This window comes from Protopterus annectens, chromosome 4.part0 (assembly GCF_019279795.1).
Source record: "Protopterus annectens isolate FY-2018-M chromosome 4.part0, PAN1.0, whole genome shotgun sequence".
NCBI lineage: Eukaryota > Metazoa > Chordata > Ceratodontiformes > Protopteridae > Protopterus > Protopterus annectens.
Window position 1 is genome coordinate 742345916 of NC_056733.1, and position 17046 is coordinate 742362961.

The 17046-nt window shown below is 38.4% G+C and overlaps 1 protein-coding gene across 1 annotated transcript in view; it reads right to left on the reverse strand.

Annotated features, from left to right (window-relative positions):
* Positions 1–17046, reverse strand: part of ARVCF (ARVCF delta catenin family member) — a 2347833-nt gene that overhangs the window by 259571 nt on the left and 2071216 nt on the right. Inside the window, exon 12 of the mRNA XM_044068704.1 lies at positions 9281–9473. Within this exon, the coding sequence (XP_043924639.1) occupies positions 9281–9473 (193 nt within the window). The remainder of the gene's footprint in view (positions 1–9280; positions 9474–17046) is intronic.

A 17046-nucleotide genomic window follows, 5' to 3' on the forward strand; every position in this document is an offset into this window, starting at 1 on the left:
TTCTGATAGGGAACCATATATACATATATGTGTGTGTATATAATTTAGAACACAAACAATATACCTCCAATCAAAAGCAAATACACCAAAAAGGCTTTTAAGCATATTAAAAGAAAGAAGAGGTATAGTAAGAGAAAAAAAAACAGGGGGCTGGAGGGTGGGTAACCAGGACTGCAACAGTGAATACACTCAAACATTTATGGCACAATTGTACTATGTTCTTCATGTTTCACTGTTGCAGTCATTACATTTGGGTAGATTCCCAAAGTTATGGTTGGGAGGATGGATTTATATAGAATTAGAAGCAGCTATAAGGCTCTGCAGGACAGCAGTGGCAAAGCCAGCTCTGGATTTAGAGAAGAGAGGTAAATGGTAATGTTTGGTGAACGTATGAACTGAGCTCCAGGTAGCAGCTTCTAGAATGTCTCTGGTAGGAACCCCTCTGAGAAAGGTTGCAGAAGTAGATGCAGCTCTGGTGGAATGAGATCTGATCCCCTTGGGGATAGGTTTACCATGGTGCACATAGCAGAAATGAATACAATGGCTTATCCATTTAAAAATGGTCGGCTCTGACATAGGTTTTCCCTCTGCCCCTATAGCAAAAGCCACCAATAGTTGCTCAGATTTTCTTAGAGGTTTTGTCTTGTTTAAGTAGAATCTAAGCTGTCTGTGCACATCCAATGAATGCAGAATCCGCTCACCCTTGTTCTGTGGATTTGAAAAGAAAGTTGGCAGATGAATGGTCTGATTTAATTAAGTGCCACACTGGATACCACCTTAGGCATGAAAGATGGATTGGTCCTGAGAGCCACCCTGTCCGGATGAAAAATAATGAAAGGCTCCACTGCCATAAGAGCCTGTAATTCTGAAATCCATCTAACTGGAGTAACTGCTAAAAGAAAAGCTGTTTTCCAGGAGAGAAATTTTAAATCTGCAGTTGCAGCTGGCTCAAAAGGAGGTAGAGTGAGTTTTTCCAAAATAAAATTGAGGTCCCATGCAGGAGCTGGTGCTCTCCTGGGAGGTCTTACATTTTTGGCCCCTCTGAGGTACTGCTGTAGCAAAGGATGACAAAAGAGGGGAGGGTCTGTACTGTAATGAGCTGAAATGGCAGAGGCATGGATTTTTATAGAAGAAAAAGATAGGCCCTTGTGAAGCATCTCAGTTAAATATTGCAGAATCTGAGGAATATTGGGCATGGCTGTGCTTATTCCTTGTGCTTGGTTCCAGGCACAAAATCTTTTCCATTTGTCCACATAAGATTTTCTAGTACTAGGCCTTCTGGCCTCCAAAATGACATCCATTACAGGTTTGCTGAGGGATGTAACTGGTGAAATTAGTTGATTAGCCACGCTGCAAGATTCAGAGTTTGGAGCTGAGTGTGCAGAATTTGATAGCTCTGCTGAGACAGTAGGTAAGGTGTCAGAGGTAGGTACCACGGAGGAAGGTGTGACATATTGCGTAGGAGCAAGTACCAGTGTTGGCGGGGCCAGTCTGGAGCAATCAGTATAATTTTTGGTTTTTCCTGTCTGACTTTTAGTAAGACCTTGGAGAGCAGAGGCAGAGGAGGAAAGGCATAGCTTGATAGGTTTTTCCAGCTGAAGGACAGAGCATCCACTTTCCAAGCTTTTCTGTGATGAATTCTTGTGCAGAATTTGTCCAACTGATAATTCTGGGGTGACGCAAAAAGATCTATGTCTGGGCTCCCCCATTTGTATGTCAACATGCTGAAGATTTGTGGATCCAGTTTCCATTCGTGTGGGTCCATAAGATTTCTGCTTAGTGCGTCTGCCAGAGTATTTTGCTTTCCTGGCAGGAATTGAGCTTGTAGATCTATTTGGTAAGTCAAGGCCGTGTTCCACAATGTCATGGCTGGTCTGCAAAGGACGTAGGAATGGGTACCCCCCTGCTTGTTTATGTACCACATGACTGTGGTGTTGTCTGTCTTTATCAGTAGTGGTCTTGGATGAAGATAGTCTTTGAAGGCTGTCAGAGCATTCTGTACAGCTAGCATTTCTTTCTGGTTGATATGTAGGTGCATTTGATTTGGGCTCCATTGGCCCTGAATGCATCTCCCTGCCAGATGCGCCCCACCCCCCAAGCATAATCTGATGCGTCTGTAGTCAGGGTTTGGGTGGCAGGGGGTGGAGTGAATGACAGTCCCTTGTTTTGGTGGCAGGTTTCTGCCCACCATAGGAACTCTAGCTGCAGGAAAGGAATCATTGTTTTGAGGCTGTGACAATGTGGACTCCATAAGCTTTTTAGGTACCACTGAAGTTTCCTCATATGCAGTCTTGCATATGTAATTATTAGGATGCAGGAGGCCATGAACCCCAAGGCCTAAAGAATTTGTCTTGCAGAAAGCTGGGTTTTTGTGGCCACCTGTTTGAAGTAAGTCATCAATCGAATTTGTTTTTCTGGTGTAAGGTAGGTCATCTGGGCAGTTGTATTCAAGTTTGCACCCAGGAATGCAATTATCTGAGAGGGTACCAGTTGTGATTTCTTTTTGTTTATGGTGCACTCTAGACAAGTTAGAAGTCTTTTTACAAGTGCCATATGTTTTAGAAGAGTGTCCTTGTTTTCTGCCTGAATTAGACAATCGTCCAGGTAAGGATAAATTTGAATGTTTCTTTGTCTGCAAAATGCAATTACTGGTGCCAGGCACTTTGTGAAGACCCTGGGCGCAGTAGATAAGCCAAAGGGCAGTGCAGAGAACTGGTAATGCAAATAGCCTGCTTTGAAGCGGAGGTATCTTCTGCAAGATTCCCTGCTTGGGATATGCAGGTAAGCCTCTTTTAAGTCTAGAGTTACCAACCAGGCATCCTTGCCTAGCATAGGCAGTAACTGTTGTAGAGTCAGCATCTTGAAATTTGGAATGATCAGAAATGTATTTAGAATGGATAAGTCCAGAACTGGACGCCATGATTTGTCATTTCTGGATTCCAGGAAAAGTCTTGAATAAAAACCTTTTCCCTTTTCCTTTTCTGGTACTGGTTGAATAGCCCCCATATTCACAAGGAACATAACTTGTTTCTGGGCCTCTGCCCACTAATGTGGAGGCAGATCTGGCCATCCGTTTGGGATTGGCAATGTGTGGAAATGAAATCTGTATCCCTGGGATACTATATTTAAAACCCATTTGTCCTGGGTAATTAGTTGCCAGTTTCGTGCATAAAGTACCAGTTTTCCCCCCAAAGGGGAAGCCAAAAGATAAGTGCTTGGTGATTGCAGTGGAAAATCATTGAGACTGTTTACCATAGGAAGGTGCCTTGTTACTTTCAGATTTGGAGGTGGATGCACCCCATTGTTTTGTTCTATAAGTTCCTTGCGACTGAAACCTGGAGCCTTTGGAATGTCTGGGTTTGACCTGAGCAGCTCTGGTGGGTACTGGAAAGGACCAGTTCTTAGTAGGCCAGTGCCTACTGAACCAGGGTGGCTGCACTTGTAGGAAATCTTTTACAGTTTGCATAGATTTAGCTTTATCTTCCATCTTTTTCAAAACTTCTTCTGCCTTATTACCAAATAGACTGTTCTGTTGTAAAGGAGCATCCAACAATTTTGCTTTAACATGATCAGGCAGATTTTGCTCATTGAGCCAAGCATGCCTTCTTATCACAGATCCAGTTACAGCGGCCCTGCAAGAGGCCTCCAAGGAATCAAAACCACATTGCAAAGTATGCTTTCCAACTTGTTCAGCTGAATGCAATAAATTCTGCAACTCTTTATTTTCCACACAGTCAGAAATCAACACAATTTCCTGTTTACGTTAGCCCATGACATACTGCTATTAAAGCATATGAAATTGACAATTTAAAGCCCTGATTGCCAAGGTTGCAGACGTGCAAATCTTCTTACCCCATCTATCCAGTGCCCTGGAGTCTCTATCAGAAGGGGTAGGATTTTTAGCAGTAGAAGCCTTAACGCCCTTGGGACCCTGAGAAATGGTTTCAGGGTCAGCAGTAGGGTTTGTAAAGAGGAATTTGTGGGAGTCAGGAACCCTGTAATATCTGTCTGGCTTACTAGGAGCCAGAGAATCAGGGAATCAGGAGGCATGCTGGATTCTGAGAAAACATCAACAATGTCTAGAACAGAAGGTATAGCCAAAGGCCTATGCTGAGAAAGAAGGAGGAAATCCCTAAGCCTCTTTTTAAATTCTGAGAAATACTGACTCTCCCAGTGAAAGTGTTCCCTTAGAGTATGCAAAGTTTTTCCAAAAGAAAAATCCTTAGGAGGAGAAGCAGAAGGGATGGAATCTTCTGCATCAGAGTCCTCATAAGGTGGAATAGATAATTCCTGATCAGAAGAGGCATCGGAAGAAATGGAAACCTGATCTGATGATTCATAGTCAGTGCCTTGCCTAGGCCTCTTAGCAGGAGGGGGGATGGGTACCCCTGATCAAAGTAATTAAATACTCATTTTGATCATTTGTTTTTTAGGCATAGGGGCCTGTGCACGTGGCCCAAGCGCTGTTTTTTTAGACATAGAAGTTCATTTTGGCCTTAGCTTTGAAGATGGCGTTGGTTTAATATACAAATCTTTAGGCCTGAAAACACCCTCAGAAGCCGGTGCCTGCTCAGCGGCTCTGGACCCATCCAAGGTAGAGACATCTGCGGGTTCAATACTTAAAGTGTCTCATGGCATACCGGACTCTGAATGGGTCTCAGTAGAGGCCTGCGAATCAAACGTAGCAGGTATCAAGGGCTGCAAAAGCGCCTCACTGAGTACCGGTGACTGGCTTAGGAGAAGCTTCGTCGTTGGTTTTGGACCTCGATGGTCTGTCTCTGTATTTTTCTTTGCGTGTTTTAGGTATTCCGGTAGTCGGATTGCAAACCGACGACATTTCTGGACAGTTAAATCTTGAGCCAAAATATTTTGATGCAAAAATATACCGATGCTTAATAGTGTGTTGATTAAATTTAGCACAAAACCAACAGCAAGGCATGTTGTGGTCAGGGCCTAGGCAAGGAATACAGTACAAATGAAAATCCTTATGAGGTATTTGCTTCCTACAAGTAATACAATTATTAACTTTCACTGACATCGGTAAGGAGCAAGAAAAAGTTTCCCCAATGGGGTACTTAGCTTTAGGTTGAAGACTTCGGTTCTGAAACTTGAAAACAAAAATTTCAGGAGTTGGCCGAGTGGCACTTGCGAACTGCTTCTGCTTCGGGCACCACGCGACAAGAAAGACTGATGAAAATGGAGTCGACTGCATGTTTTATACCCCTGATGAACTGACGTCATGGAAGAAGGGACAGCAACTGACGCAGGACCCCAAGACTTTATTAATCAGGCCGACTGAGGGCAACCTGCCAGCAGATTACCCAAATGTAATGACTGCAACAGTGAAACACGAAGAACATTTGGAGGAATTTCCACAAGTCTAGAGGCATCCAGACCAAACAAATCAAAACATTTATGGGCATCTGATAATTCTTTTACCTCCTTTTTGAAGGGCTTTTTATTCTACAAAGAGATTTTCCTAATTAAATTTCTTCTGTGGCTGAAGATGTGGAGATGGTGTCATCAATGTCTGTCATATGCTGGGGGGAGGGGACATTTGGAGGCAGAAGTACAATTCTTCCTCATTAATCTCTCATCCCTATCTGGTAATAGTTTCCTCTTTCTCTTGTCAGAAGGGACTGCAGACATTTTGGGAAGACTTCTTCCTAACATTTTCAATATCAGTCACAAACAAACCAAAGACGGAATCCAATGACTGGAATTCATGAGATGCTAAGAAGAAACTAAACCATAAATGGAAAGTAAAATGACTTTTGCTGGGAAGACTGAAGTAAAACTTCACTGTCATTCAGGGTTCTCTCCCAAGAATGAAAGCCACAGAGTTCGTCTATTTGCCACAATCATGTCTAATAATCCAGAGGATTCAGTCGTATTTGTGGCAGACAGGAAGGACAGTATTGTAAGTCAGCATAGAGCAGCAATCATTTTTTACAATGGACTTTCATGAGCAATGAGGTCTGGAGAGTCTAGGCTTGAACTATGTATTCCTTGCTACTGTTCCTCCTTTTGAGTGCCATTAGGTACACGACCCTCTGTTCAATCTTTGTTGTACTGCTTCTGGTAATGGGCATCACCAGATTTCACACCAGCCATGTACTGGGTAGCAAGGAAGGTCTCAGGTATCATCTGTTGTCAGTGCTAAGTACAACTACTGAAGGAATGTTTGACTGAGGGGAAAAAAAATCAGACATAATGATAGTCCAGCATCAGGTTGTGCCAGCCTGGCAACTTGTTTGGAAGTTTTTTTATGAAACACTTACTTGTAATCTCATGCCTGCTGTCTCCCAACCTTCTCTGCTGGCCTTGGGACTACTCACTTCCTTATACTGGGGAAGCTAACCACAGCAAGATTATATATCCTTTGTTCTGAAGGAGCATAGATCTCCTCAAAATTGACTGTAAGTACAGGTCAGCAATAGTGGGGGACTGAATACATGCTTGTCAATATCATTAGATCCAAACAGATTTAAAGTTCTAAAGCATGAACGCTTCAGCTGATATCTTTGCTTACTATAGCAGAAGCATTTCAGGAAGGACCTAGAATGGAAATCAAACCAGAAGTAGATGAAAATCAGACAGCAACAGAAAGTGCCAAAAAGTAATAGAAAGTAATGAAAATTGGAAGGCCCGCAACTATATTGGGAAGTTTAGAGAACTCCTGGAATAAGTATATGTGGATCAAGACTTGATGCATGAATGGTTATTGGAAGGTGAATTTAAACCAAAAGATGAAAGACTAATAAATGGCAGCTTGAGACAGATGACTAAATACACGTTTGATTTACAAAGTCTACATAAAAGTGGGTAGACAGGGGCACACTAAACTAATTCTATTATATAAGGGGACCTTCACTGTGTCACTACTAGACACAGGCACAGTATTCTAAATCTATTCTGTACATTTGTGTACCATTTCATGGGGTGGCGAAAGCCACATCACTATGGCTAGGCTTACAAATGCCCCAGGGCAGATAGCCTAGTACTAAACTATGAAACTATGGATATGCAGACAAATACAGGTTCTGTAATACAGAACTAAAAAAACACTGAGCATCTTGCTGCTGGTTGTGATATACTATTGTTGAAGGTCTGTATACTGAAAGTCTTGACAACTGAAAGCCACAACATTGTGGTAAGCTTGTTGCATAGAGGGTTGTGCAACATTAAAACATACAAGAAGCTGAAAAGAGGTAGAAACAGGAGCCATAAAGCATTAGTTCATATGGGATCTGAAAGCAAAAGCAAGAAAACCAGATATACGAGTCAAAGAAAAAGGGACAAAAGTAGCTTTAATCACTGAAACAGCTAAACGCAGTGATTACAGTGTCCTTCATTCTGAAAAATTCCAGAGAGGTACAGATGATTACCACAGGCAAAACATTCTTACTTGAAGATACCATAAGTTTCATGAGAAGAGAGGAGTACACACACAACAGGGACATTGTCTACACTAGCATTTTTCACAATCTGATTTTAGTAATATAGAATCAGTGTCGGGGAGTGTTTCTTGGAATGACATTGTTATTCATCTACATCCTTCTGTGTAAAAATTACACATTTAAATTCAATGCCTCTCAGTAGGAGTAACAGTCATGCAGATAAACTGGGTACAGTTGAACTCCCCACAGACCGACATTCCTGTCATCCAAGGTAAGGATATTAGATTTCTTTCTTATTCATTTTTCGCTTTTTGTAGTTTTACCATGTTGATATTTAACATTTGTTCCGACTTGGTTCATCTGAATGGTTTAACTGAGCAATCTAATTCTCCACCTACTAGAGTTTATCATGCTTTGGTAATGATTAAGAAAGTGTTAATAAACAAAGTAAAGATTGCTTAAAAAATAGAGCTTGAAGACCTTTGTAATTTACTTATTCACGGTGGAGAGAGTTAATGAGTTTTCAGTCCTCCCCCCAAATAAATAAATAAAATAAGAGCAAAAGTACGAATACAGAGTGCAGTTAGGTGCAGTAAAGTATATGTAAAATAAAATAAAAAGAAAACTGCACACAAACCTACAAAGCAGAAACTTTAATATATAATGAAACAAAAACAAAAAAGGGCCGCTTCATCAGACAATGTTAAAACTAAAGAGATTTGCTTATATAGTGCCATGTATAAATCAGGTGATGTAATTAAACATTTAAAGGAATAAATACGGGTTCAGGCGCCTAGGCAGCGAGACATTTCCCCTGTGGTACATTTGACTGGGGACAAATGGCTAAAATGACATTCAGCTGCAGAGAAATATGGCTGTTTGCAAATTCCCTGTGGGCAAAGAGAAGAATGTGTTGTCATACCTACAACTTCAATAACCAAATGCACAGGGGGAAAACAAACAGCCATATTTCTCTGTAGCTGAATGTCACTTCAGCCATGTGTCCCCAGCCAAAATGTATCGCAGGGAAATGTCTCGCTGCCTAGGCCCTTGAAACCAATAAATACACACAGAAAGCAATCAGAAGAGCAACTAAAGATGAACCTTGTAGAACATTAACTACTAGAGTCTATGTATAATAAATAAGCAAATACATATGTAGTTAAAAACATATAAAATATATAAACTTTTTTTTTTTAATTTTACAGACATGATAAATATTTAATATTTATGTTTAAGGGGGTTGTGCAAATAACATTCTGCAGATAGCCTCTGTAACTAAAAGCTCCATTTACCTTCAGTTGATACTATGAACTATGCCTAGTGAGAAATGTGATGTGGCTAGCAGGGTGCTGGAGTGCAGGTCAAGAGGAAAATAAGGACTCCAAGGTAAATTACTGAAAGTTTTTTTTTTGCAATTGTTTTTACCTTTATCTTTTGATGTAAACATAGATATTGTGTTTGTTTGCAAGAAGTCATCTTCCCATCTACAGTGGCTTTTGAAAGGCTGCAATCCATGTTCATAGATAGATTAGGTTCATAGATTAGTACTAGGCTAACTGCCTTTGTGTGCCATTTTGAGCCTAGGCAATTACCCCCTGTGAGAATCAAACCCTGCATCTTGTGCCTGTAAGGTAAGCACCTTAACCATTATGCCAAAGTCCACACCCCACTCCTGCACACTTATTTATGTGAACTGCTACATTATTTTACATTTATATGTGAAACTGTCAAGCCTCTTACTTGGTTTTCCAAGTGAAAAGTACAAAATCCAAATGAAATCATAGGCTTAGAGAATGTATGTTCAAATAAATGTAGAACACAATGCAATACAACCTTTAAACTTACAGAGGAGAAATGCAGAGTGCTTCATGACATACCTAGTCTTGTTTATTGCTACCAGCTTTTCAATTCCCTGCGTCTGTATAAGAGACCTTGCATTTTCTGAGCTCTCAGTAATAATTTCATGGATGGTGTTTAGAACTGCAACCACTGTGTCTTCTTCCAAGTTTTTGGCAGGTCTCTGCTGGCCACCAGGCAAATTTCGAACCAGCTCACTCATGGCATAGTTACCTGGACAGTGAATATAAAAACAATAAGAAGGATGTCACACAACTCTAACTTACAAATCATCTTTAACTCTTCTTATGCTAGCTTGCTCATTCACAACCAGACAAGCAGACAATATGAAAGACAGCAGCACTGCACAGGAAGAATGGCAGTTCGGCAGGACAGCATGCTGCTCCTAGTGTTGGGAACATACACTTCTCAAATTCATGGGGCAGGTATTTGCCTATGGTCTAGGGAGGCAACCAAACACATGAGCACACTGTCTGAAACTGTAGAGAAGCAAGACATATGTGACTATGCACTGATAAATGACAGGGCCCTCAGCTCTGCATCTTCTTTTGGGTTCACTTTCTTCAGCACCCTCTCTGCAGCCATTTCCTTCCCTGGCCTTCAGCTCAGTTGAATTCATGCTTACCATATGCACCAGAGCTCTCTCTGATACATAAAAATGTGTAACCAGCCTCAAAATCACCAAACTTTTGATCATTCGTGTAATAATAGGAAGAAAACAGAAACTAAAAGGAACTGATATAACATTATAAACATGATACTCAGAGAAGTACTCATAGCTAAATATTAGGCAATCACTTTGCAGACTATTACATATATAGCCAATAACTAGATATTGACCAAAGGTGAGAATCTAGCCCTGTGCCTTGTGCCTGTGAGGTAAAACACCTTAACCATTAAGCCAACCGCTTGTTAAAAAGCTGATAAAGCCACCCAAGAACTGAGGGTGAGAAGAAAAATATGAAAATGGCACTTCAAGATGCTGCATCACCTTCTAGATTAACAATCTGGCATCTAAAACATTTCCAGGAACGTGACCCCTTTTAACCATACTGGTGTCTGAATAAGGACTCTTTCCTAGCTCTCCATAAGCCTGATTTAAGGTGGAACAAGAAAAGGGAAGAGAAGGCTGTAAGAAAGCTACTTCCTAAAACAGAATGCCCTGGTCTCACTAGAACAAGACAGGGAGACAGAAGAAAATATGGTAATGAAGATGGGACTGTCAATCCAAATCATTAAAGAATGCAATTTTCGTTTCTGAGATTGGCAGGCCCATCTTTATCACCTTCAGGGTGGCTTCTCTAGGAATCACATCACTATAAACTGCAGATTTGAAGGAGAGTCTCACTCAGAGATCGGGACATGTTAAACATACTGCAAGAGTATGAAACACTATATAAAAGACAATAAAACAGTACAGCAAGATGCAGTACTGGTCACTTCTGGGAAACAACCATAGTTAAATAATTAGTTCAGGGAGAGAGCAGCAGACTAAATACCTTCTGCAGATAGGCTTACAACATGTACATAGACTGTATGCTTAGTTGAAGGAGCACAGTACAGTCAACATCAAAGGTCCTTCATAACAAACAGAAAGTATGTTAAGATAGTTACAGCTCTGACAATAAATCACAGGCTAAAAAAGTTAACAAAACAGGCTTCATGCAATATTATATCTATCAGAGTGGCAGGAATAAAGCCAGTCTGTCTCATTTGAGGAGAAAGAAATGAGAATGTGGAAATCTCCTCAAATGCTGACATTATAATTATTTAGCCATAACTGCTAACAAATAATGCTTCAGTGTAATCTTAACATCAATCATGATTAGCAATCTAGGAAGGAATGGTTATAAGTGTTGATGAGCCAAGGACCATAAATAAATTTACAAGATATCCCAAAAGGATTTGCAAGAGGGGAAGTACAGCTGGATCTACAATTATGTACTGTTGTGAATCTTCTTGGCTTATGCATTGGTGCAAATTAGAAACAGAGCAAAGGCCCACTAACTCATGGGTCTCGCTAACATGAAAAAGTGGACATACAAAGGTTGTATGCATATCTACTTGCATCTGAATAGATTGACAAAGGGCACCTGCATTTTATGCCTTTATAAATAACAAAAATCAGAATGCTGATGACAAGATAGAAGGAAAAAGTCCTGGCACAAACCTTAATGAAGTCTAAACACAGAGAGAAGGAAATAGCCAAAGAGCACTCAAAATGGTGACCTGGCCAGATCCACAGGCAGCAACTTAATGGAAATGTAGAAAGGTTATAAACATTAACAAATTTTCTGAAGGCAAAATTCATCTACCCCTAGAATAAGCTAAAACAAAAAGAAATAACTATAAACAAACATAAAAACTACTGGGATAAATTGAAATGAAGTGTAGCCTCTTAGAACCAAACAATAAAACTGCGACATACATCCCAAATGGATGGAGATATGCTAAACACAAATTACTCCTCCCGAAGGTCTGAGCAGAAAACTTGCCTAGAGTGTTTGAATGTATTGTAAATATTCTTCCAAGGCAGCTAAAGAGGTCAGAGCACAGAGAACATACTATCACAGATATAAATTTACCACGATAGAAATGTAATGCATAGCTAAGAGCTGCAAGCAAAAGCATGTCTGTTGGTGGAATATAGTCATTATACCCTCAAGCCAAAAACAGAAGCATTATAAGAAAATGCTGTCAATTTCCTACAAACTATCCCACTGTGATATGAGTGAATAAATATAAATATTTTGTTTAAGGTTACTTCCAGAGTGCTACTAAAGGAAAGCTGATATTTGCATTGATTAGAATTGTACAGATTACGTTGAAAGAGAGCAAAGGACCACAGTCTAAAGTAAGCACCTTGATATGGAAAGAGCAGTGCACTACATATGCCACTTGATACACAGTAGTTATGGTAGAATATGGGTGGGGACTACACCTCAATATTAACCTAAAGCAGGACCCTCTGACACAAGAAAGAGTTATAAAAGGCCCAAGACAGCAAATATCTGCTCAACACTGAACAATGCTGTATAATGACCTAATTTTACGTACTGCCCAGAGGGGTTTAAAGTCTAATGTCCAAAGGATGCAAATTTGAAACAATACGCACATGCTGTAGCTAATGTCTTCAACTCACATGCAGACATGTACTTTAATGGAATGGATAAGAGAAGAACTCTAAAAAGATGTTCAAAAAGGGCAAGGGCCAGGTCCTACAGAAGGTATCATCTGATGATTATAAAATGAAATTTCTAACCAGAAGTAGTATGCAGTACACATATACAGGCAGCGATAGTTGCATGAATCAAAGAATTTCATGTGAAAATTTTCTACAGTCAAAGTACACCACTTTTATCCATTTTTGTATTAACTGATATTGTCCCATAGTAAAACAATATTATAACCAGAACTGGACAACTGCGTAAAAACTACATAACCAGAGTGGCACTCTTTAGTAATGTGGCTACCTGAGAATCGACCTACAATAAAATACTGAAGTCTAGCAGAAAGGAGATACCAGTATAAAAAGGCAGTAAGCTAAACAGCAGGTAATTCCAGACTATACATTTCATTTTAGATAACATTTATCTAAAGTATACATTACACAGCATGTTTCTAATAGAAGAATTTCTTCTCCAGGGAGGGGGGGTATAAGGAGATATAAGAGAAACTGGTTACTGATAATTTGACAAAGGGTGGTGGCTACTGCAATTTAACTATATGTGCTAAACAAACAGCAATGTGTTGGGAAATATTTTAATACTACAGATTAAAACTTAGATGATAAAAAATAAGTACATTGCATTTATGTGAAATGCTAGAAAATGTCTCACTAATGGCTATGTCTGGAGGAAGTGATCATCTTTCTTAATGTTGGAGCTTGCTTACTATTATGAAAAAAGATTCAAAAGCATAAAGATTTGTACTTGTGGATGGGTTACAAAAGGCAAAAGTCAAAATGTCCCATAACCCATGAATTAGCACTGATAGAGACAACATCCATGAGCAATACAATGTCATGGCGAAAATTAAGAGCTATCCAGATCGTGTAACAGCCTAAAGAGTGTGTGTGTGTGTGTGTGTGTGTGTTGGGCAGAGGGTCACAGGTTGATGATGAAAATAATACCCAGACTGTTATATTCAGACTTGTACATAAATATCTTAACATCTGCATACATGCATTCATATATACACAAATGTGTGTACACAAGCATATAAATGAACACACCCTCACGTACATGCATGTATACCCATATATATATATATATATATCTATATATATATATATACACATACACACACACGCACACACACACAATTAACTGCAGTTCATTTTGCTGAGAACTACTTTTGTCGAGTGCAGATTTTGCTGCATATTTTGTTGATTCTGGAGTTTGTTGATCTATGCTGTAGTCAGCTCCATAAATGTACATAAATATAGGTAGTTCACCTTTGTCACAGTTGTGAGACCATGGAGTTAGTTATGTACAAGTTACAGGGTATCCTGCATGTAAAAGACAAAAATGTCATGCTCATGTATGGATTGAAAATGTAAACTGTATGTTTTCATTTGCAATCTGTTTGGCACAATAATGGGTACTGTGATGGAGCACAAATGTCAGTGAAACAGGTCATTCAAAGTCAGTGAAACAGGTCATTCAAAGGTGAATCGAAGTAAGGAGTTGCTGACTATTACTAATATAATCGTGGTCTTTAATATAGATAATACATTGTATGTTGTACACCTATACAATAAGATTTGAGCTGATCCCAATTTTAATCCAGTTTAATATCTACTTAATGAAACTATGGACAACTTGAGAGTATTGTAATATAGACGTTTTGCTACCAAAATAAGGAAACTTACTCATGACCACCTGGATTTTTTTAAAAGAGAACATTTTTAGTTGGTTAAGAGAAACCAATGTAATTCACGGACAGATTCATGACGTACATAAGGGCACTGATTTTAATGTCCCTGATGCATCACCCACTGTCTGCCTCTGCTGTATCTCCTCTTTCATCACACAGAGCTGGATACACAGGTGCATTTTTTTTAAATTCCAGTGACTTTCCTGCTTTACTAGAGCTAGTAGCACATCATCTTTTTTTAGAAATTGAAGCAAACAGTAAAGAAGTAATCAAGAGACAGTGGTCAATGGAGCATGGAAACCCGGAGTATGTTGCAGAATGGCAATTGGTAAATTTAATTCATAACCTATCTAAGCACAATCAACAAAGGATGGAAGGACCATTTTAGAGGAAGGTTTAACCTTTATGCCACCTAAGGTTTGAGATCTAGTTGAGAGCTTAACTGAGATGATTTTTTTGTACGCAATACAAGTTTAAAGCTTCTTTTTTTCCAAGTGGAACTGAGACATGTACTGTGAGTAAAGACGTACAGTCAGTATTATAAAAAACAAGTACAGTTATGCCAGTTCATGATCCTCTAGTATAAGCTTTTTTAAACAAACATGAACAGGACATTTATAATTTATATGATAATTCAAAAGATAAGGTTAAAGGTGAGAAATTTTTTTTTAATCTGAAGTCATGTGAAACCTTTGCCTTACAAGCACATACGATGAACAAAGACACTTGTTATGTCTTGCAGACAAAGGAAGTAGCACCATATTAATGAATATGAAAAAGTATTTTGACTCTATGAGCTCCATGTTGAATGATATTATGACTTTTAATGCTTTATCCAGCTCCTCAATTGATAGGTTCATTTCCAAGTTTAAGGTTGCTATTTATGAGTTGAACTTAAATATGAATATCATATGCTTGAACCTGTACTAGCAATAATTTATGGTTTATGCAAAGTTCATAAAGATTCAATGCATCCACCTATACTCCATATTGTTTCATGACTTGGACGGATTACTGAGCCAATCTCCCTTTATATATAACAAGTGCTGAGACTTGTTTTGAATGAAGTTACATGTCTTGATTGATACAGGTGATTTTTTGCAAAAGTCAAACAACTGCTTTATGAATTTATAAATTTAATTTATGAAACAAATGCTTTATGAAGGACTGTGCAGTGGTAGCGCTGTTGCTTCACACTTGATTCTCAGCTGGGGTGACTTCTGTGCGGAGTCCGCATATCCTTCCTGCATTCATGGGGGTTTTCTTTGGGTGCTCCAGTTTCCTCTCACATTACAAAGACATGCATCTGGGGAATTTCTCCCCAGACCTCCACTGAAAATTGTCTTCATTCCAAGTTAGACCTTCCTGATAAACAAATATTAAATAAATAAATGAATGAATGTTGATTTTTTTCTCTATATCATATCTGTTGGTAAGTTTTGATGTGAATTCTTTGTTACATCTTTTCTAAATGAGATAGACATATAATCCATAAGGAGTATATCAGGGTGGATCCCCACTATTAGAAACACCTTTATTAATACTATGTATAACCTTCTTGAGTTAGTATTAGAAAAATATATTTTGTTATGAAAATAAGGTTCATCATCAAACAGCAGGTGTTGTGATGGGTACACCAGTTGTGAATACATATGCTTAGTGCTACATGAATGGGAACTAAATAATGTATTCAATGATAATAATTTATTTAAATAGCATATCTTTTGCTATGGGAGATTTGTGGATGATATCTTTATGGTATGGGATAGTGATGCTTCTAAGTTAAATTAATTCAATTTATATATTAATAGCAGTACTTATTTCTTAAGATTTGATATAGAATCATCTAGTTTTGCCATAGGTTTGCTTGGAACTAAGCTTTATAAAAAAATATCTTAAAAAGAACAATTACTTACATCCTAGTAGTATGCATCCTTGGTTTATTTATAAAAATATTTTAAAAGGACAGTTCTGTAGATTCTCTAGGGTGACAAAAAATGACATATTTGAAAATTCAGCTGTTTCTATGTCACTTGACTTTGTTCAGTGAGGTTATAAACCTTCTGAAATTAATGCAGCCCTTTCATCTGTGAAGGAGTTACACTCCAGTAGCATGTGTTCTTATTTTAGCTCATGTACTGTAGTTTCAACATGCCTTAGCCTAGATTTCTCCTCACAATCTACTCTATCAATTATATTATATTATGGGAGAAATTATAAATCAGTTGTTCACATTTTTAAACAAAAGTGGACTATTTTCACAAGCTCACCAGATATAAGGAGATTAGTAGGGAAAGCACATTTATTTTTAGGAATAAGAATATGAAACATTTGAGTTATAAAATGGTTATGTATAATTCTTTTAGTAATAGAACAACTGGTACATATCCATCCATGAATTGTAGCTCTTGCCAGTATGCATTGCAAACAGATTCATTTGAACATCATGTTACTAAACTTGTATACAGGTGTAAAGATAATGCTAACTGTGAGATAATGAATTTAATATATATTGCTAAATGTATGAAATGTACTACTCTCTATGTTGGCAAGACTAACAAAAAAAAAGAGTGCATGGTGCAGCATATTTATGATAAAAGGAAATATAATTCAAATAATATTCAAGATAAATGCAGATGCAAAGAAACACACCTGATAACTTTAAAAAAACATTTAATGCAAACAAAACAAATGTAAAATGATAAGCGCTTTCACACTCAAAATAGTGCTTCATCAGACCATAGAACAAGAAACCAAACCAAACATTTATATGCAGATGTCATCGATCTAATTAATTCAGATGAACAAATCACATATCTCATATAATTAGACAATTAAACACTATCAAATTATTTAAAGAGTCTTCTCTTTTTTAAAACAGGTTTAAAAGAAACCCAAAATGGTGAAC